Source organism: Phocoena sinus, chromosome 5 (genome assembly GCF_008692025.1).
Source record: "Phocoena sinus isolate mPhoSin1 chromosome 5, mPhoSin1.pri, whole genome shotgun sequence".
Lineage (NCBI taxonomy): Eukaryota > Metazoa > Chordata > Mammalia > Artiodactyla > Phocoenidae > Phocoena > Phocoena sinus.
In genome coordinates this window covers 105,080,455-105,103,373 of record NC_045767.1, presented here as the reverse complement: position 1 = coordinate 105,103,373, position 22,919 = coordinate 105,080,455, and the positions used below count along the sequence as shown (strand labels likewise).

The following is a 22,919-nucleotide window of genomic DNA, read 5'->3' as shown; positions in this document are numbered from 1 at the left end:
CTGTTCTACATGCTTTACATGTATTAAAACTAATTTAATTCTTATAACCACCCTACTCTTATTAAGCCCATTTTAAAGAGCAACATACAGGGCCAGAAAGGTTAGTTACTTTCTCATGTAGTTGTACCTAGATTCAAATCCAGCTTAGTCTCACTCTAAAAGTTCACCTAACCATTATGCTGACTATTGCAGCAACGCCTACATAATAATAGCTCACATTTAGTGAATACTCTACTTGTGCCAGGAATTGAGTTAGTGGCTAAAATGCATAGTATCACTTAATTTTCACAATAGCCTTATGAGATTGGTCTTATTATAACTTGGGGGATTGAGGCATTGAGACATGAAGTTCTGCATCTACAGATTAAAACTCAGGCAAACACAAACATATATTGTTCCTATAACTGTGTAAAGTATTATTTCTTTTACAAATAGCATTCTAAGCAATACAGAGTTCATAAATAAAATAAGGTAGAATAATTTGATATAATCACCTGTGATGGAGGATTTTTCCCCAGATACTGGTGAAGAGGAATTTCCGAGACTTTCTTTAAGGGATGATGATGATAGACTTGTTAACCATGCATCCTATTTAAAGAAAATGTATTTACTAGTAAGTTTAGTTCTCAAGATTTGTGGGGGGGCAATAGGATTATTGAAACTACTTTATAACTCTGAAATCTGCTTTATTAGTTTTCTGCTAAACACCAAAAGTAAGTCAAAGGAGGTTATAATATGCTTTACTTTCAAGCCTTTATATCTTGATCATCAATAGGTCACTAAGAGTTATTCCAGTTCTTTAACTGAAACCTCTATGTTTTCAAAACTCCTACTGCTCTAAAATCAAATCTCAGAAATATTTAAGGTAAATATTTGACATGTTTTTCTCTAAGTATATATTTTCCTAGAAAGTATAAAGGAAATAGTAGGTAAAAACCCTTAGTTTCAAACAAATATTACTTGTTGACCAAATGAAAGCAATTTATAAAACCAAGCAGACAGTTACTTCCAAATATTTTAGATAAAAAACTACATAGATTTCATACACTTTAGTTTTCCTCAAAATTCCTATATCTGAATTAAAATAATTATTATATATGAAATGAAGTAATATTTGTGTGTATAAATTAAACATCTCTTTATAGAATAATACTCTAGTCTAAAGGTGATGATATTATAATGTAAGAAGTTTGATTTTGTTGCACAGATAATAAATTTTAATTTTCTTTCCCATAATATTTAAAAAGAAAATTATATGTCAAAAGCAATAGAGAGAAACCATCTGGGCAGATGGCAGAAGGGCTCAAACACTGGAGTCTACCCTGAGAAGGGAAGATTTACCCAAGGAGACTTACAAGTTAGTAGCCTTTTTCCTGAGGAAATTCCCCCAACTGTGCGGCTTAGTAGAAGGCTGCAGCATTACTAAACTGGCTTGAGGGGTCAGAAGATAGAGTTTAGGACTAGAAGATCAGGCAATAAATTTGGAGAAGAGCTGCAGAAGGCATGAACCCCAATATCTGCATATAAATCCACCTCAAACACTTGCATCATCTATGCATGGCATGGGAAAGACCTCAGAGGGTCCTGTAAAATCACAGTAGCTAGAAAGTGAAAAATCTAAGCAGAGATTTCAGTCAATGTCCATGGCAAGGGAGACAGAGCTGGGAATTTGTCTAGCCATAATATCTTTGTGCTAGAGCACATGTTCAGAGGAACATAACAGAATCCAGAATCTCTACAACATATCATTCATAATGTTCAGTAGTCAATCAAAATGTTAATAAGTAAAAAAAAATGGTGACACATACTCATGAAAACAAAAACAACAAAAGCAGTCTATAGTAAGTAAGCCAGAGATGACCCAGATGTTGCAATTAGCAAACAAGAACTTTAAAGTAGGGATTATAAATATGTTCAAGCACTTAGGAGGAGATATATACATAGTGGCTGAATAGATAGGGTACCTTATTATTAGATACAGAAAATACAAAAAATACCAATGGAAATTCTAGAGTTGAACACTACTAAAATTAAAAAAAAAATCACTGATAGACTTAACAGCAGATCAGAAAAAGGCAGTGAACTTGAAGGCAGAACAATACAACTTATTCAATCTAAAAAAACAAAGGGAAAAAAGATTAAAGAAACATGAAAGAAATTTAGAGATCAGTGAGACATATCAAAAATTTCAGTGCGCACGTAATTATAAACAAGAGGAAGGAAAATAAAACAGAAAAAAATTTTAACTTCCCATCTGCATGGAAAGTATCAGTTTACAAATCCTGAAATCTTGACAAAACACAAGCAGGATAAATATAAAGAAAACCACACCTAAGTACCTCATAGTCAAATTGTTGTAATTCAAAGAAAAAAGACTAAACCTTAAAAATAATTCTGAAAGCTGCCAGAAAAAAACAAAACATTGTATAATGAGGATAGCAAAATAAATTTTTGCTGATTTCATAACAGAAATAATAGAGGCCAGGAACAATGGAAACCTATAAAGAGCAGGGGATAGGAGAAGGAAACTGTCAGCCAAGAAGTGTATATTCAACTAAGCCATCCTTCAAAAATGAAGATAAAGTGAATATGTTTTACATAAGAAAAGACTGAGAGAATCGATCACTGGCAAACCAAGAAATGCAAAAATAAGTTCTTAAGATTGAAGGGAAATAACACTAGAAGGTAATCTGGATCTATAGGAAGAAATGAAGATCCCTAGAAATGGTATATATATCTAAGAAAACTATAAATGTTTATTCTTTTTTTCTTTTAGTTCTTTAAAAGTCTAAGACAGGGCTTCCCTGGTGGTGCAGTGGTTGAGAATCCACCTGCCAATGCAGGGGACACGGGTTCATGCCCCGGTCCGGGAAGATCCCACATGTCACAGAGCAGTTGGGCCCGTGAAACATGGCCACTTGAGCCTGTGCATCCGGAGCCTGTGCTCCGCAACGGGGGAGGCCACAACAGTGAGAGGCCCACGTACCACAAAAAAAATAAAATAAAATAAGAAAAAAGTTTAAAAGGCTCTTTAAAGAAACGTTATAACTCTGTGTTGTGGAAATTATATCATATGTAGGAGTAATATACATGACATCAACAGCATGATGGATGAGGGAGTATATGGAACTATACTGTTACAAGGTTTCTATTTTAAATGTGAAACAATACAGTGTCAACTGTATTGTGATCATTTATAGATGCATTTTGTAATCCATAAGACAACTACTAAAAATATAACGCAAATAGGTATAGTCAAAAGGCAACAGAGAAAACTAATGGAAAACTAAAACCTATGTGATTAAAATAGGCAAGAAAGAACTTATAGAGGAACTTCAATTTTAAAAAAATAGATAAAATAAATAGAAAACAAACAGCAACAAATTGGCCCTAAGAGTACTTACATTAAATGTATATGGACTGGATTTCCCTGGTGGCGCATTGGTTAAGAATCCACCTGCCAATGCAGGGGACACGGGTTCAAGCCCAGGTCTGGGAAGATCCCACATGCCATGGAGCAACTAAGCCCGTGAGCCACAACTACTGAGCCTGTGCTCTAGAGCCCGTGAGCCACAATTGCTGAGCCTGAGAGCCACAACTACTGAAGCCTGTGCACCTAGAGCCCGTGCTCCACAACAAGAGAAGCCACCATGATGAGAAGCCCACACACCACAACAAAGGGTAGCCCCCCACTTGCCATAACTAGAGAAAGCCCGTGCAAGCAATGAAGACCCAATGCAGCCAAAAATAAAATAAATAAATTTATTTTAAAAAAGTATATGGACTAAACACTCATAAATGGAATAATGGATTCATAAGTAGATCGCAATTAAAAAGCAGATTGTCAGACTTGATAAAAAAGTAATACCAAACTGCTATTACAAGAGACATTTAAAGAAAAAGATTGTTTGAAAGGAAAATTATGGAAAAAGTTATGCCATACAAATACTGAAATGTTGAAATGTCAGGCAAAACAAACTGCAAGATATGAAGCATTACCAGAGATACAAAAATTTCATAAGGCTAAATAGGGTCAAGAACTAATAATGATGAATATGTGTCTAATTACAGAGTCATGGAATGCTGACAGAACAAAAAGGAAGTACATAGAAATTAACAAACATAATTGGAGATTTTAACACACTCTATTTAGTACATGGTAAATCAACTAGACAAAAATTCAGTAAGAAAGGAGAAGATCTGAATGACACTACCAACCATCTTGACCAAACTGAAATTACAGAACGTTATATCTAACACCTGCAGAACACACATTCTTTGTTAATACAAATGAAACCTTTCACAAGACACACTTAGTCTGGGCCATAAAAAAAAACCCAACAATTAAAAAAAATGTGAATTCATATAAGATATATTCTTTGATCATAATAAAATTAAATTATAAATTTATGCAAGAATATATCTAGAGGGGCTTCCCTGGTGGCGCAGTGGTTGAGAGTCCGCCTGCCGATGCAGGGGACACGGGTTCGTGCCCCGGTCTGGGAGGATCCCACATGCCGCGGAGCGGCTGGGCCCGTGAGCCATGGCCGCTGGGCCTGCGCGTCCGGAGCCTGTCCTCCGCAACGGGAGAGGCCACAACAGTGAGAGGCCCGCGTAACGCATAAAAAAAAAAAAAAAAAAAAAAAAAAAAAAAAAAAAAAAAAAAAAAAAAAGAATATATCTAGAGAAGATCTAATATGTGGAAATAAAATCATTCACCATAAAATAACCATTTGGCCAAAAAAGAGATCACAAGGTAAATCAGAAAATGTATTTAAAGGAATGATAATAAAAATAAATGGCATCAAAAAAATTGAGTGCTGCTAATCAGTGCATTAGAGGAAAATTTATAGTTTTCAAAGGTTTTGATAGAAAGGATGAAAAGCTTAAAATGGATGGACACATTTTCTAACTTAAAGGTAAGCAAATTAAACCCAAAGAAAATAAAAGAAAAATAATAAAGAGTGAAAATCAATGAAATTGGAAACAAACAACAGAGAAAGCTAACAAAGCCAACACTGGTTCTTTTAACAGAGTTAAAGTTTTAACAGAACTGAGCAATGCCTATCAAAATTTAACAAGAAAGACAGAAAACACAAACTACATATTAGAAATGAAAGATGGAATGTCATGATAATTTTACTGTCATCAAAAGGATAAGGGAATATCACAACCAACTTTATAAATTCAACATCTCAGATAAAGTGGATAAATTTCTAAATAGACACAAATTACCAAACTGATGAGAAAATCTGGATACCAAATATTTATGCCCCCCCCCCAAAAAAAATCAAACTTAGTGTCAAAGACCTCTCCACAAAGAAAATTCTAGGCCCAGATAATTTCGCTGGTGAATTCTCTCAATTAAGGGGAAAATGATACTAAACTTTTGGTTTCATACCAAACAAACTTTTAGAAAATAAAGGAGGAAGAGACATTCCCCAATTTATATGATACTCACACCTGATAACAACATTATAAGGAAAAAATTATAGTCAACTTCCATAAATATTGATGTAGAAGTCTTAACAAAATATTAAAAAATCAAATCCCACACAAAAATAGTCTACTATGATGGACTAGATTTTATCCCAGGAATAATGAGTTAATTTAACATATAAACATAGATATATATCATCATACAAACACACACACACACACACACACACACACGCACACACAAATGAAAGGTGGGAAGTGAGGTTGTAGCGAGAAAGAAAATGTCATCCTTTCGATACCCAGCTGTGACATTTACAGGAAGGTAAGGCAATAGGGAGAGAAGTGCAGTGTCATGTGAAAGCTTATACAAAGTTAAAGAGGCTTCAGCATTGTTGAATGGGGATGAAAATAGACTCTTCCGGAGCCAAAGATTATAGACATAGGAGAGAGAAGGGTTGGACAAAAAATAAATGGGAAATCCCTGAAAATGTGGGCTTAAAGAACTTTCAGAGCATGGTCAGGAAAATTTTATAATGAGGAATAAGGAAAATTTAGACTATTAAAAACAGAAGTATCTAATATACCCAACAAAGATAATAGCTCTACAATATGGGCTATGTTATAGTCACTAAGGTGAACATAGTCTCAAGATCACCCAGCAACATGGAAACATGTCATGACCTAATGTTAAGAGATTAAACCAAAAAGCATGATACAAAACACTGTGAATGTTAAGATGACAAATATTATAAAAACAAGTATAGAAAAACAGCCCAAAAGTGGAGTAAGAATAATGAATATAGTTGTCATTAGGTGATGGGATTATGGGTAGATATTTTTCAATTAAATTTTCTGTCATAATATAATGTTACTTTAAAAAGTTTAGGAATACTTTTTTCTTTAATCAAGGGATATAGAATACATCACAAAGAGCAATTAAAGTTAGGTATCACTACCAGTTTGAATAGTGTTCCCTCAAAATTCATGTCTACCCCAAATCTCCGAACGTGATCTTATTTGAAAATAAGGTGTTTGCAGATGGAATTAGTTAAGATGAGAATCTACTGGAGTAGGGCAGACCCTAATCAAATGACTGGTGTCTTGTTTTAGACAAAAGTGAGGGAAGACACAGAGACCCAGGGAAGAAGACCATGGGTTGATGGAGGCAAGGACTGGAGTGATGCAGCTACAAGCCAAGGACCACCAAAGATTTCTGACAACCACCAGAAACTGGAAGAAGCAAAGAAGGATTCTTCCCTAGAGCCTTCAGAGGGAACACAGCCCTGTTCACACCCTGATATTGGATTTCTGACCACCAGAACTGAGAGAACTTCTGTTGTTTTAAGTCATCTAGTTTGTGGCAATTTGTTACAGCAGCTACAGTGAACTAACACAATATCCACTTGACCAGATGATTTTATTAAACATAAAATAATTGTTTGGTTTTGATAACACCCTCTCTTCACCTGATTTTCAGAACAAATTAGGACATAGCACACTGAGGTCAGGCAGACATATCAAATTGCCAGCTTTTCTGGTAAAGCTAACCTACAGGATAAGAGTGGAATCAGAGCCTACTGTGCTCATACTTCTGACCTGAATTGGAGAGATTCTTCTGTTTAGTTGTGATACAAAGGACTTCCTCTGTCTGCCTTTGTACCACCTCCCAGGGAGCAGATCTTTTCTCACATCAGTAACACAGAGGAGTCAGGAGAAGAAGAAAGAAGCTTAGCCAGTACTGTTTAGTTCCTTTTCTCTGATCTGCTCAAGCAGATTGTGGAGGAGGAATGTTCTTCCCATACTTATCCCTTCTGAAATGTGAGGTGGAACTTCTCTAACCATAGTGAAATGTAAACACAGGCGGTCAAGTGTTCTTCCCTAATAACAATACACAGTAAACTCCTGATGAAGTCCTGAAGGATCACATCTACATCCCTTCTGTTATATCCCAAAAAATATAGGACTGTGCTGTGAACATTCAGTACACATTTGTTGAGTGATTAAAACCAAATGAATAAAATGACACTGGCCATAAATTATACAATTCAAAGATATGTAAATAAAAACTCTTGCAATTAAAGTGTTGCATAGATTCAAAAAGGCAAGTTTTTTTCACATTTTACTTTCTCTGAAATTGGATGCATCGTATGTTACAGTTTAGCAGTTTTCTTCTTTCTTAGCAGTACATAAAATAATGCTGTCTTTTTGCTATATCTTACAATTGAGTTTTAGATCCAATAAAATATATTTTTATTGGACTTAAAATTATTTCCTTATCAATTGCTGAAGAAATCATGTAACACACACACACATGCACTCTCACACACAAATATTCTTTCTCTCATAATCAGATGCAAAAACCTGAATTAGAAACACAGTTTAGCAGTAGTGCTAACCTCAGGGTCAAGGTTTTCAGAGAATGCATTTTTCTCAGCTTCTGGTTGTCTGCCATTCAGCCTTGGGAGGAATGAAGGTGCAGAATATGCCTCTAATTCTTCATGGAGGGCAGTGTCTTTGTCTTCTCCTAGCCTGTCTTTCTCCTCCTTGTGGCTGTGCTTTTTCAACATGCTCCTTGGCCGAGGTGAAGGCTTCAAGTGGTTGTCTGCTTCAAGGCTGCTGTTATTTTCTGCAGAAAAATACAATGTTTTAATGCATTAAATACAATTTAATACACTAAAAAATACATTTTTTAAATGACCATGGCTTCTCCTACACTGCAGGTGCCACCACACTTCCCTCCTGTGCCCAAGCACCTTGGCTTTCTATCCTGGAGAGTCTAGAAGAAGCCCACACCCTTCTCTACACAGAACTCCAGAAAGTATAAGTAGGCGATAGTTCATAATCAAATAATTTTTTTTAATGGCTGCCATCCTGGAATTAACTAGTACACTTCACTTTTGTGAGTAAACTCATCAACTCTCATAGTATTAAAAAAAATTTTTTTTGAACAAACAAAACCAAACTGCTTCAGTTTCAGCCTTAAAAAATGAGGCAGTTCATCCATCAAAACCTTTATTGAGTATCTGCTGCCAGGCCCCATACACATCACTCACATTAATGGACTGCAGAATCAAGACACTGGCAATGGCCCTGTCCAAGGATTTTAGAGGTTGGGAAAGAAGACGATTCTAAACAAATAAAATTATAAGACAAAGGTAAGTGCTGTTACAAGTATAAAGATGATGTCAGTACAGGGAGTAGAAAAGCCAAATGTCCCTGGAAGGAGGAACAGACAACTGGATAACTTATGAGCTGCTGTTCTCTGAGTCCATAAAACCTCTCCAGCAGTTATTAAAATATCTCAGTTACTATTTCATCACTTCTAAGTTTAAAACAACAATCTAATGCTGGATACTTCCAGCCCTCAAAACATGATAAGAAACATTTTCCATGAACTTTTCCCTAAATTTTACCTGTTATACATATCCATCTCTCCATTGTTCTACCAATGTATTCTTCTGATGAAACTTCAAAACTGAACTAATTAATACCTTTATCCTTTTTATCTATAAGTCGAGTTATAAATCCTGCTAGAAGATTCTACAACCATAGGTAATTGGAACCACTATAAATGTTTCATTACCAATTTTAGGTATGTCCTAAACTCTGGTCAAATGTCCAATCCAAAATCCAAGAGTCATCTTAGATTCCTCCCTCAAAATCCAAAGAATCACAATACCCTACCCATTCTACTTGCTAAATTTCTCTCTCATTTATCCCACTTTCTACATCCCCACTCTCAGTTCCTCATCCATTTTTGCCTAGATTACTGCCTCAGTGATATTTATAAAACACAAGTCAGATCACATCACTCCTCTCCACAAAATTTTTCAATGGCTCCCCATCAGCCAGTCTTACAGAATAAAAAGCTCATTGCCTCTGAACAATATAAAATGTTTCATGGTTTTGTCTCTGGCTACCTGTGCTGCCTCATCACTGACACACCCACTTAGTAATCTGTCCTGAAATGCTGGGCTCACTGTCCTTCTGCAGCTGTGCCACATGCCTCCTGCCACCAGAGCTTGCTACCCAAGCTCTCCCGCTGCCTAGGATGTCCACTTCCTGTTTCTCCTCCTGAAAAATGCTTGCCTGTCTTTAGAACCTCAGTTTAAGCAGAATATTGTATAATGCCTGGTTTTGAGTCATTTTTTTTATTGTGGTAATAACACTTAATAGGAGATCCACCCTCTTAAATTTTCAAGTGCATATTACAGTATTATTAACTAAAGGCACAATGCCAAAAGGCAGAGCTCTAAAACTTATTCATCTTGCATAACTGAAACTTTACATCTGTTGACTAGCAACTCCCATTTCTCTCTCCCTCCAGCCCCTCATAACCACCATTCTACCCACTCTCTGTATGGGGTTGCCTATTTCAGATATTTCATATTTGAATCTTGTTCTGACACTTATTAGCATTGTAAACTTACACGAATCAGATAACCGTCACATACCCCAGTTTTCCTATAGGTAGAATTAGCTAAGATTTGCTAAAGTTCTCATGGGACTTGAGTAAGATAATACATACAAAGCACACAACACAGTGCCTGACACATGGGAAGTGCTCAATGAATATCAATGATTGTATAGACATTTCCTGTTCTGGTTTGTCCACCACTCCTGTTTTCTTTTTGGGTATCCTCTCCTCCTTTCTACCCATGTGATTCTGTGGGTTAATAAATATCTCCTCCATACCTCAGTGAGAATGATGGTCATGTGATGTAGCCCTCTCCTTCCTGTGCAGCTTATCACAGAAACTTCATTTCCCCTGACCACAGCAGGCAGTCAGGAGGTCAGGATTTTTCTACTTGGAGTTGGTGGATATGCCTTTAAGGCCATGGAGCTGGAAGGATGTGATTTAGAGACCACTAGTGGCATTCTCTGCTGCCAAGTGAAGGGCTGTCTGAGACAAAGAAACCAAATGACAGAAAAATGGACCAAGGGATGGAATTAATGGGGCAGTGACAGTGCAGGAGGAGAGAAAGAGAGGGTCAGGGAGGGAGGACAAAAGTAAAGAGAGAATCCTGATGATATAGAAATACCGATTCTCTACACTTAATCACACCTAAAGCAAGGACTTCTGACATCCATGCTCAACACAGGGATAAACTCTTTCCACTGATGTTTGAATTGGGTCATTTGCATCTGAGAGTCCTGACTACAGGTATTATTATTTGTCAGTTATAGCTATTGACACCAGCTCCTCTAGGAAGCCTTCCCTGATGCCCTCAGGTAAATTTAGATGCCCACTTTCCTGTGTTCTTACTATACCTTTTATATACCTTCCCACCAAATTGTGAAGTCTTTGCTATGGTCTGAATGTTTGTGTCTCCACCCAATTCTTATGTTGAACTCTTAACCCCAAAAGTGACGTATTAGGAGGTGAGGCCTTTGGAAGGTGATTAAGTCATGAGGGTAAAATCTTCATGAATGGGATTAATGCCCTTAAAATAATGCTCTACAAAGTTCCTTTGCCCTTTGCACCACATAAAGATACAACGAGAAGCCTGCAACCCGGAAGAGGGCCCTATCCAACCATGTGAGCCCTGTGATTTCAGACTTCCAGCCTCCAGAACTGTAAGAAATAGGTTTCTGTTGGTGATAATATACCCAGTCTGTGGTATTCAGTTACAGCAGCCCGAACGGACTAAGACAGTATTGGAGGATTGGTACTAGGTCTTTGCAATGCCACAGTGATAGCTACTATCACAGTGCTTGTAACAGTGAAACATATCATACCCACAATAAATATGTGGGATAAATAAAATGATCTGCTTATGAACAAATGCTGAATAATAAAATGAATAGTAAAAGCATTTATAGAGTACTTAATTTATGCCAAGATTGCTCTAAGCACTTCAAATACATGAACTCAATTTAACTGCCTCAAACCCCTAGTGGGGGTTCAAATATTGTCTCCATTTTACAGGTAAATAAAATGAGGAACAAAGAGGTCATGTGCCCATAGTCATAAACTCTAGTTTGTGGGATTAAAGCAGGAGCACCCAGACTCCAATGCTAATGTAGTCAAGGTTCTCCTGCTTTAAAGTTAAAATAAAAACAGCATAACCTGTAAAAATTACTTTCTACAATCACTACCAATGTGACCACTACCTGATAAAAGTGAAAGAGTTTGATTATTGTACTAGTTACAGCAGACAAGCAAGAACAAAGGAAACTTTCAGGTTCTAATATTTTTATAAAGCATTAAGTGATACTCAGCAATATCTCACCACATTAAAAATATTAAGTTCTAAACTCTGTAAGAAAAAAAAGTCTAAAAATTTAGAGACGAATAAAGCTAAGCTCATTAACCACTTTCCTTCTTTAATGAATGAATTATACATTTAAACATTCAAATACTTAATTAATTCTACATGCCAGGCACTAACCAGCAGCCTCAAGTATTTTCTTCAACTTGAATAACCTAGGAATAATGATTTTAATATATTTTATACCAAAATTCCACTTCCAGAAGCATCATCAAGTTTTCAGAAAGAAAAAAAAAATACATCTATACATTATCAAAATGTTTTATTTTACAATCAAATGTAAATGATTACTTGTTTTGGTAATTTTTTTATCCTACATATACTGAATTGCAAATGGTTAATGATTGTTTAAAACTACAGTATTGCATATTTAGAATCCTGAGCTATCTTGTGGTCAAAATACAGTATTTCTCTAGTTATTTTAATTTGTCACAGGTTTTAAAAAAGATATTAAATGGGTGGATTATTGCTGATTATCTACCATAAAGTTCTAATTATATACTTCTATCTATATCAGACTAATTTTTAGCTTCTATAATATGCTCACATTTTCTTATTAACCTAATGAAAAGCTTTTTAGAATCAGGACAAATAGGATAAACGTAATCCATAAAAATAGGTTTTTAAACTCAACTAAGACTAGGAAACACTGCATATTCTTTCCTGAAGATTCACCGTGCATATGTCTTTATTAACAGTTCCAAGAAGTTCATAAAGAAATTGGTTTAAAATTCCTATAACTCTGTTTTCCCCTCAATACCAATGAACAAACTGTGGAACATACTTTGGGAAATGGTGATGTAATGGATTATTCACTCTTTGATTACATTTCCCTTCTCTCCATTTTTGATTTTACTCAGTACACTGGGAAGGTACATTTTAGCAAGTTAATTGTGTTCCATTAGGCCTTGTGCTTACACTTTTGTAGAATTTTATAGTTTGAGACATACTTCAGTAGATTCTTAAAACAATTCTGTAGGAAAGGAGAGCAGGTTTCCTCCCCCTCCTCATGAAGACAGTGAGGCTTACCCTACGGCTGAGGTCACACATAATTAACTTGCAGTAGCTTTTTCCCTAGTATCCCTGCTTGCTTGTATCTTCTCCTCATTTGAAAGTGGATGGAATTGTGGGGGTGGAAAAAGGAGTGTCTGAAATATAGCTTTGCCTAAGGTTACCAGTGCTATTATGTAAAGTATGAAATACTTACCAGTACCATATTTAATGATGATATGAAGGAAAGAGGTTTTTGTGAAGGTTAGCATCAACTACTATTTTTTCTATAGAATATAAAAAGACTGGAAGACTCCAAATCCTTAAACTTCTATGCCCTTGTTTCTGCGTGAGAGACCAGGGGATGTCACAGCAGTTGGTGCCTGCTTCACTCCACCTCTGCTGCACTATGCACAGAGCTCAGTAGAACTGTGAAGAAACTACTGTAATCACGCCAGGAACATCCCCACAGAAAATTGAGTTTTAGTGGATTTTCCTGAGGAACAGAGAAACCAAATGGAGATTCTCTTTTCTTAAGGAAAATCTGGAGGCTTAAACAATGACAGCAACAACACCTACCCCCACCACCCCCTTCAAATATACAAATGCCAAACAAATATTCTGGCAAATGGCTGTATGGAAATGATTATTGTTTTAAGGACTAGCCTCAATGCTGCTATAACCCTGATGTCTGGAGTGTGAAATGGATTAGAAAGGATTCCATTGTAGTTCCACTGCTAAAAACAAAATTGGAGCTCACAGGCCTAAGCAAGGTTGGACCCAGGAGCTTTGGAGCCACAGCTGTGGATGACTGAAGGTACTTTGGCCAGCTATCAGGCACTAGCAGAGATATAAAACTGAACGTACAACTGGACATCAGAATTATGGTTTTTCTCTATGGTTCTATTATTTTTATTTATATCTGTAAAATTGAAAGGTTAAGTCTGATTTTTTTTTCTTAAATATCTACTAGCCACCATATGCAGTGGTTAAGAATCCGCCTGCCAATGTGGGGGACACGGGTTTGATCCCTGGTCTGGGAAGATCCCACATGCCACGGAGCAACTAAGCCCATGCACCACAACTACTGAGCCTGTGCTCTAAAGCCCGTGAGCCACAGCTACTGAACCCATGCAGCACAGCTACTGAAGCCCGCACGCCTAGAACCCATGCTCCAAAACAAGAGAAGCCACTGCAATGAGAAGCCTGTGCACTGCAACGAAGAGTAGCCCCTGCTCTCCACAACTAGAGAAAGCCTGTGAGCGGCAACGAAGACCCAACGCAGCCAAATATAAATAATAAATAAATAAATAATTTAAAAAATCTATTAGCTACCATATAAAGTATTTTGTGATTATCTTAAAATAAATTTTCAAGAAATGCAATTACAGTAACCTAACAAATTACCTGAAGATGCGCTTTTGATTGGAAGAATTCTAGGTTTCGTTTCCATTTTAATTTTCTCTTTTTCAACTTCCTGTTGTTTATTTTGAGATTCAGATAAGGGATTTACAATCATGCCTTTACCACCATCAGGTGCCATCTCATCATTTTTGATAGAGACTACTGGCTCATCTTTCCTCACATCACTGATTGATTTCTTGGTTTTCAAAAAAGACAGTTTTGGAGAATTCTTTTCTTCATCATCTGATATATGATAATCTTTTTCTTAAATGAATTTTCATCTACTGAGGTGTCAGAAAAATCACCTAAGGAAACTGAAAAATAGAAGAGAAAAAATATTTTCAATAGCGTATTTTAAAGTTTTAAAGATTACATCAATCAAAAAGATTACCTTAAAGACTGGAAATGAATTTACAACTGTGAATAGATTTGCAGCCCTAAAAAACAGCAAACTTTGGCAGGTTTTATTGGCATTAGTAAAATAAAAATTTCAGTTTCATTAATTTATTCAAAACATACTTATCGAGTATGAATAGTCTGTCAAGCCAAGCACTGTGCTTGCTCTGAGAAAACTCCTTCAAAATTTCTTCAAAGTAATAATCAGCCAGGGACATTTAAATTAGATTTTGGACTGTAAAGCTTTTCTTTTGTTTTTCAAAAACTTCATAAAATCAACAATATTTGTAAATGGAAGAATTTGCTAATAATGTTTTTTCATAAAAATTTTGGAAATGCAATTCCATCCATATCACAGTATTAGATTTTACTATGAGAAGAATAATAAAGAATGCTTAACCGAACTATAAAGCAATGATTTAACTATTGTTCTGATTACTTTTACAGAGAACATTGAGAGTTATTCACTGAAAGTATAAAACACTGAATTTCAAGTTTAGAATTTTGTATGTTTATCCTGAAATGTAAAATATTAATATTTTACATAATCAAAAGAAACCAAACTAACCATACAGTACTGATATACTGGGTTTTTTAAACTGATTCCCTTTCATAGCCAAAAAACCCTTGATTTATAAAAAGCATTATAAAAGTGATCCTAACGTGCACAAAGTTTAGTTCTATGGGCCCTAGTTATTACCTCATAGGGTTGACCTTAAAGATGAACTCGTTATCTACAATATGGTTTACCACAAACAAGCAAATCTGCTGTCAGTTAAATTTTATTTTCATACACACATTCAGAAAAAAACCAAGGACAATCATACAACTTCTTTAAAATTAAGAGTGGCTTTTTATTCATTAAAAAGTTGGATATCTAAAACCTGTGAATTCATAGGTATTATTTTAACATAGTGATTTTTTTGCAGGGTTGGGCTAAACCTAACTAAAGAAGCAAAAATAAGAGAAGTGGTTTACTTTCCCATGTTCTCACATACCAGTCTCATCACTGTCAAAGTCATCTGAGTATTCAGAACTTCTTTGTCTGGCTGAGCGAGCTGTAATTGCTTTTATTAGTTCATCCTGAAATGAGATAATTGAAATCAATTTCTATCCAAATGTGGAGGTCTCATATATTGAATTAATTCTTTAAACAAATAATGCTTGATTAATAACTGCCTTAAAACTTAGGTTTCATTCATTTAACAGATATTCACTGAAAGCCTACCTTATGCCATGCACCCAACCCATAAGACTCAATGCAGAACAACACAGACAATTCCTTTCCTCATGGAGCTTTGGATTAAATTAAAGAAGACAGACAACACCAAGCAAATGAATTGAAGGACTCAACTTAGGGTTCATTATAAATTGGCATTATGGAAGAAACTGGTATTTTCTTTATGATCTTTTGTTTCAGCATATTGCTGTTAACAGATGTAATCAATACTGCAAATTTAGAGGCTGAGTTCAAAATTGTAGTGACTGGACAGAGAAAGCCTAAATGTTATAATGTTACACCAGGGGGGAAAAAACATTTTTTATATGAAAATGGCAATTAGAAGCTGCTATTCAACTTTTAAAAGCTAATTTAACTTTTAATATACTAAGAACCTAGTATTGAGTTTAGTTTGGTAGTCTTAAAGCCACACAGAAGAGTTGGTAATACTGGAGCCCAAATACAATCATCTGAAAAATTTCAAAAGAAACATAGATTTACTCCAGCTTTACACAGGACTGTTGTATTGAATAGAAGCACTTTCAAGTCCAATATTCCCAATACAGTGTTTACCTTTTAAAATTATTCAAAATAAAAATACTTTACCTGGAAAGTAGTTCTTTTGGTGACTTCTGGACTCTTTGTATATGCCAAAGTTGTGCTAAAAACTTCATCAGACATAGTGTTTATTTTAATTCTCTAATTTTATAAAATGGCTAACAAATGATAGGGATAATTCAACCTCTGATGGTGGCTGAAATATATAAAAAACAAATCAGACTTTTTTGCATGCTTGAGAATTTCCATTACTACACTTAGTACTCCCTCCCTGCCCCCGAAGCCAAACAAAAACCAGAAAAGCATCATATGAACATTGAGCTATATCTTCACTTTTAAGTAGCAGAGTAATAAACAGAGTTTTTGTAAAGAAAAAGCAAATTCTACTATCAAACTTGTTTTCAGAAAAATAAAATTCAAACTGAAGTTATCCAAAACTATTTCTACAATTACGTTATTATCCTAAATAAGTTTTACAATTATTGCACTCATTTAAATGAGTGCAATAGGTTGTTGCCAATCAAAATAGAAACTTTTTCACCTCTCTTCCATTCAAAAAGTATAATATAGCCTACAAAACAGCCATACTTATTTAAAAGGTTACCAAGAAGACGATTGTCAGCATAAAGTACAGCAACGTTCCCCAACCTTTTTGGCACCAGGGCCCAGTTTTGTGGAAGACAATTTTTCCACAGATGGTGGGTGGGGGAAATTGTTCAGGCGGTAATGCAAGCGATGGGGAGCGATGGGGGGCGACAGATGAAGCTTCGCTCACTCGCCTGCCGTTCACCCACTGCTGTGCGGTCCGGTTCCTGGTTCCTAACAGGGGTCTGCGGCCTGGGGTTGGGGACCCCTGAAGTACAGAAGTCCCCTACATACCAATGAGTTCCATTCCGAGATTGTGTTTGTAAGTCCAATTTGTTCGTAAGTCCAACAAATTGAGCCTAACTACCCAACAGTAGTACAGTACAACAGCTAGCATATAGGCGCCGGCATCAGGTGAACAGGCAAGAAGAGTTACTGACTGGAGGAGGGAGAGGAGATGGGAGATGGCAGAGTTGAAGGATTGTCAGCAATAGGAGACGGAGGGCAAGCTGCAATTTCACTCATGCCTGACGTTGATGGCACATATTCTGCTTCCTGGCTGCATTCAATTCTATCTACCCTCTTGCTTCCGGGCATCCTGGGCTTGAAATAAAGATACTGAACTACTGTGCCTTATACAGTACTGTAAAGTACACAAAAGTACAACCACTTGTAGAGGACGCACACACGTGACAGCGTACACCATACACGTGAACTAACGTACGTGATTGGACGTGAGAACGCAGGTTCGCATCTTTTAAAGTTCGCAACTTGAAGGTTCATAGATAGGGGAATTAGTGTACATAACTAAGAACATCACCATTTTTTAAAAAAAGTTTACATACAGTGCTGGGAAAGAAAAAGATCATAAATGTGATATTTTTCCAGCCACTCTTCCCTCTCACAAGTGTTGAAATACTATTGTTGAAAAAGAAGGGCTTCCCTGGTGGCGCAGTGGTTGAGAGTCCGCCTGCCGATGCAGGGGACACGGGTTCGTGCCCCGGTCCGAAAGATCCCACATGCCGCGGAGCAGCTGGGCCCGTGAGCCATGGCCGCTGAGCCTGCGCGTCCGGAGCCTGTGGTCCGCAACGGGAGAGGCCACAACAGTGAGAGGCCCGCGTACTGATAATAAAAAAAAAAAAAAAAAAAAAGGAAGCTTCTGCGATGGACTGCATTAAAATCTCTGTTAAATGGTCCTGTGGACGTTTCCAGTGTTCCAGGCGGAGGCTGCTCACCCTCCCCGCCGCCCTCAGCAGAGCGGGGCGGGGGACTGCTCCGGCCCGGCCAGGTGGCGCCCTGTCCCTGCCCGCTCTGCCCCGTGTCGCCGACCGAGCACCCGCCGCTAGCAAGGTCGGTGCACAGCCGAGCGCCGCCTCCGCCCCGATTCCCCACAACCCCCAAGTCCCGCGGTCTGTACTCACTCTGCATTCCTGCGGAAGTCTCCCCGCGACCGGAGGAACCAGCTGTTGGCCCCTCTACTGGGCCTGCGCCTGGCTGCTCTCTGAGACCAACTCTGCAGCGAGCGAGGAGGCTGTACTAAGAACGCAGGTGGGAAGCGGTTGCTAGGAAACAGCGTCTCCGGGAGGAAGTGACATACCGCGCCGCAGGTCTCTCGGGTACCTAACACCGCCCTACAGCCCGCCGTGTCACTGGTGCGACCGCCCAAACGAAGGAAATGACATCAGCCCTGTGGGTCTGGGGAGAAGGGTGCTTTATAGGCCGCCTGTGCTTCAGTCATTACCTAGGAGACAGGACCTGTCCAGCTCCCACCTGCGAGCTGAGAGCTGGCGCTTGTCAGTAGCGTTAGGATCTTCAGCCGCACAAAGCACATCCATCGTTCGTTTTGCCACAGTTGTTACAGACGTGAAGTTCTGTGAATCGTAGTAGTGTACTAACGGACTAGTGCACTGACAGATGGGACAGAATAGCAAGACAGAGACGTTTGCAGGCTCAGGAGTCAAACTGCGCGTTTGAATCCTGGTGCACCTCCCTCTGTCCGTGTGACATCGTACAAGTTAACGTCTGTACACCCCAGTTTCCTCTTCTGTAAAATAAATAAATAAAGATAATAATATTAATAGCCACCTTAATAGCGTTGCTGTCAGTACTGAATGAAATCATGCAGATGGAATACTTGGAAGAGTGCCTGGGATTGCATTCTGTCAATGTTAGATACTCTCTTTGTGCAACTCAGCCACAAAGGGCCTGGATAGAAGTCATCCCTTGTCGACACAGCTGAAAACCCATTCCCAGTGTTTCTTTAATGTAAAGTTCCCCGCTTTGTATATGTACTCAGTGGATAATCTGGCTAAAATCAAACCAGTCCACAAAATGATCTAATAGGCAGAGGACTGTGTGCTGATAAGGTAACCAAAATCAACACCACTTAATTAGCATACGTAATCCTTAAACAAATACTTTAAAGACTTTAAAATAACAAGGATTTCTACTTTTTTTCAATTTAAAAGAAGCTCAATCCTAAATTGTCTGAATGCAGTTATTATTCACTGACAAGTAATTAAACTTGTTGCCGGTATTTTTCCCGACTCTGAAATTTATTTTCACTTGTTCAACAATTATTTATAAACAATTCACATTGAGATATAAGTTTAATAAATCAATGTGTTGAAAAACCAAATGTGCATAACAAGAAATACGAAATTTAGTGTAAAACAGCCTATGCTTTTAACAAAATGTGCAGTGCAATTTTTTAAATACTACGTTCAGTTTATGCGCAACTTGTCCTTGTTTGAAAAACTCAGTTTGATCAACATTTGCTTAACTTTGATGTTTTCAAACATTTTTGGATGTCTGCATCAAAGATTTTTCATTCACCACTTACTGTTAACTTTCTGACCCATATAAGTTATTAATCAACAAATATGATTCCATCATAGTACCTGTGTCCACAAGGAAAGGACAATGTCCACATTTTCCTTATATGTGAAGTACTAATTTGCTTATGTTGAAATAGTTATATTCATTCAAAATGCTCTGTTCATTTTTTTCATCCATTTGGCTAATATAGTTTTCACTTAGATATGGCTTAAGAAAATAAAATTCAAAAAGATATTAATAAGAAGAGCCTTTAAGGAAAGAGTCTATCTTTTTTTACAGAACCCACTAGATTTTATTTTTAACTTAATTCAAAATAATTAATACAGGATATAAAAGCTATGCCATACGTAGCTATAGTAGATAAAACAGTTAACCTGAACTAGTTAATTTCTCACAAGCCCTAAGGCACAATGTCTTTCCACTATTATGTTAAGCAGCAGAATATTATGTACTTTATTAATATTTTCAGGTAGCTTCAGTATAATAATATGTTAATAACATTATATAAACCTGAATTAATAGCATGATGTTTTCTGATGTATAGTTTGCAATAAATAACTGTTGAATGAATGAATGAAATCAAGAATAAACAAACACCATTTAAAGCTGAAAAATAATTTTTGAAACATTCCTATAAAAGCTCATGGATACTCAAGAAAATGAAAACACTCCAACACACAAAATTTCAGTAGCTTATGTAACATTTTCACTATATTTCACTTTTCTAATATGTATTTGACCACAGAAGTATTTGCCTAGCAAACTTTTTTGAGTTTACTACTCTTTCCATTTCCAAACTTTGCCTTCATTCATTCATTCAATAAGTAAGTATACCCATAACATTTTGGGTCAGATTTGGTGAGTTCCAAGGGTAAAGCAGACTATGTTCCTGCCTGGGGATCCTGTAGACTAGAGAGAGCTAGAAGGCTGGGTAAACACATAATGACTGTACACTGTGAGAATTTCTCTATAGGAATACAAAGTAAGAAGCTCTGAAGAGAGAAAAATTCTTCCTGGAGGTTCTAAAGAGTTTTCACAGAGAAAGTGAATTCAAGTTGATTAATGAATTTAGGAGATAAGGAGGGATTTTAAGCAGAGGAAATGGTCTATGAATATGGAGGCTAACACTGTTCTATCTGAGGGGCAAGGAGGGGAGTGAGAAGCTCCACTTCCAGATCAAGAAGCAAATGAAAAGTGACTCTTCTTCAAAATTTTCCTGCCTTCACAAGAACAGGCAAATTGTTAAGTCTTCTGACTGGCAGCTAGAGAAAATTGATCTTGTACTCACAGGCAGCGCTGGTTGAAAACATACAGCACTTGTCTAACATCTTGAGAAGTATGCTACAAAAGCAAATCCCTCTGGGTGTCAATTGATAAAGATTATATTTGCATTAAACATTGAATGCCTATGTTGGCAGAGGATAGGAGAAAGAGTCCAGATTCAAGTGCACTTACCAATCAATACCAGGGCCGATTTGTGGGAGAAGAACAGCAAGAAGCTTACAGAAGGTGAATATCAGAATCTTGAAGAAAGACAAACATGACGAACTACACTGGCCATCTTTAGTCAAATATAGCAGTATGTATTTTGGGGCTGTTAAGCAGACATACATGAATACAGCAAGAGAAGCATGATTCCTCATAATTCGAACTCAGAAGCTGTAATTCAAACAACTACCTACAGTGCGATTTTTTCCCCCATGTTAGTTTACAACTGCATTCAGCTAAGAGGTGCAAAGGTGACTTGGAGAGAAAGCACTTCCACTGCCTAAACAGGCTTGTGTTCTGTGCAGTAATCCTATGTGTCTTCTGAAAGCGAGAGGAGAGGAATTTCAGGCATGATGTACTTTTTCTGTAAAAAAACAAAACAAATCATTCCCAAAGGAAGTAGGACTTCGTGAATTGTTCCTGAGCTCGGCAATATTCTTGCATCTCCAGCTAAAGGAAGAGACGGACTTAGGTTAATTTCCTAGAGTGACTAGAAATGAATGCCTTTAACACTGTTGCAAGGCTTGCATCCTACTGGGTAAAACATACGGATTTTTGCAAGCTACTAGGAGGAACGGGAGAACATACCAAAGACTGGGAGACTGACCTTAGGCCAGTGACCAAGAGATGAAGGCATTGGGGAAGGACTGGTCTTTTCGAGACTTATATGGGCCACAGTTGAAATGCTTCTCCATAAGGTGTTTGACCAAGAATGGTTAAGACACAAGTTTTCACCCCTCCTAGCAGAAACAGATTCCTCTCCTATGTACAAGGCCTTTCTTCACACCCATGTGTACCAAGGACAGGCACGGACGTTTCAGTGAAGAGTAGTATTAGGAAGATGGAATACCCAGTGCAATTAGAGAGGTCTGGTGATCTTCAGCTGAGCACTGCCAAGGGTGGTATGAAATGGCAAGTGAAACCGTTTGTGAAAACAATTCGTAGGAAGAGGCTTTGGGTTACCGGGTTAGACCTGTTTCTCTTCCATGGAGAGTAGGGCTTACTGTCTATAGCAGAGAAAGTCTAGGTGCAGAGACCTTTCCTTAGGTGGATGATCAAATGGAAGTCAAGTGCATGGGGAGCCCTGTTAAAGGGACAGCCAAGCAAGATAAGAGAAGTCACTTGAAAAATGCACTCGTCTTAGGGTAGCTGGTACAAGCAACCACTGTGTGAAATCTGTATCCTGCGAGCCATGGGTAGTCGGATGCATGACAGATATCTGAAATTTCACACACTGTATTGATTCACCACGTGAAACTCTTCGGTCACACCGGAAACAGGCTACTATTCGTCTGACAGCCTGCACTACAACAGTTTCCTCAGCTTAGTTTATAGCTGCCTTCAGGTAAGAGATGTAAGCCTGAGTTGGCTAGAAAGCATTTCCACTATTAAAAGGCCCGTATTCCGACCAGTAAATATTTTTGTCCTCTCAAACTTAGACGAAAGGAATTTCATTAATGGTGTACTGTCTCTGTCAAAGAGTCACCACCAGAGGAAGCAGGGTGTGAAAATGGTTGCAGAGTTCTGAAATACTCTTCGTCTTCAGCCGAATGACGAGAAGGGCTCAGCTTAGTTTCCTAGTGTGACTAGAGGCAAATGCCTTTAAGTTTGTATGAAAGGCTGATGTCCTACTGGTAAAACATATGTGAGTATACACAGCCACAGAGAGGATGGCTGAGAAGACACTGACCTCTGTGGAGACGCACTTTCGCACTTGGATAACGAGAGAA

At 37.5% G+C, this 22,919-nt stretch overlaps 1 protein-coding gene across 1 annotated transcript in view; it reads right to left on the bottom strand.

The window, feature by feature from the left end:
* The window catches only part of MAP9 (microtubule associated protein 9), a 40,529-nt gene extending 23,975 nt beyond the window's left edge, over positions 1 to 16,554 (bottom strand). Inside the window, 6 exon segments of the mRNA XM_032633078.1 lie at positions 495 to 588; positions 7,836 to 8,065; positions 14,109 to 14,366; positions 14,369 to 14,419; positions 15,500 to 15,584; positions 16,327 to 16,554. Of these exon segments, the coding sequence (XP_032488969.1) occupies positions 495 to 588; positions 7,836 to 8,065; positions 14,109 to 14,366; positions 14,369 to 14,419; positions 15,500 to 15,584; positions 16,327 to 16,401 (793 nt within the window). The 5' untranslated portion in view covers positions 16,402 to 16,554.
* Positions 16,555 to 22,919: the final 6,365 nt, after the last annotated feature.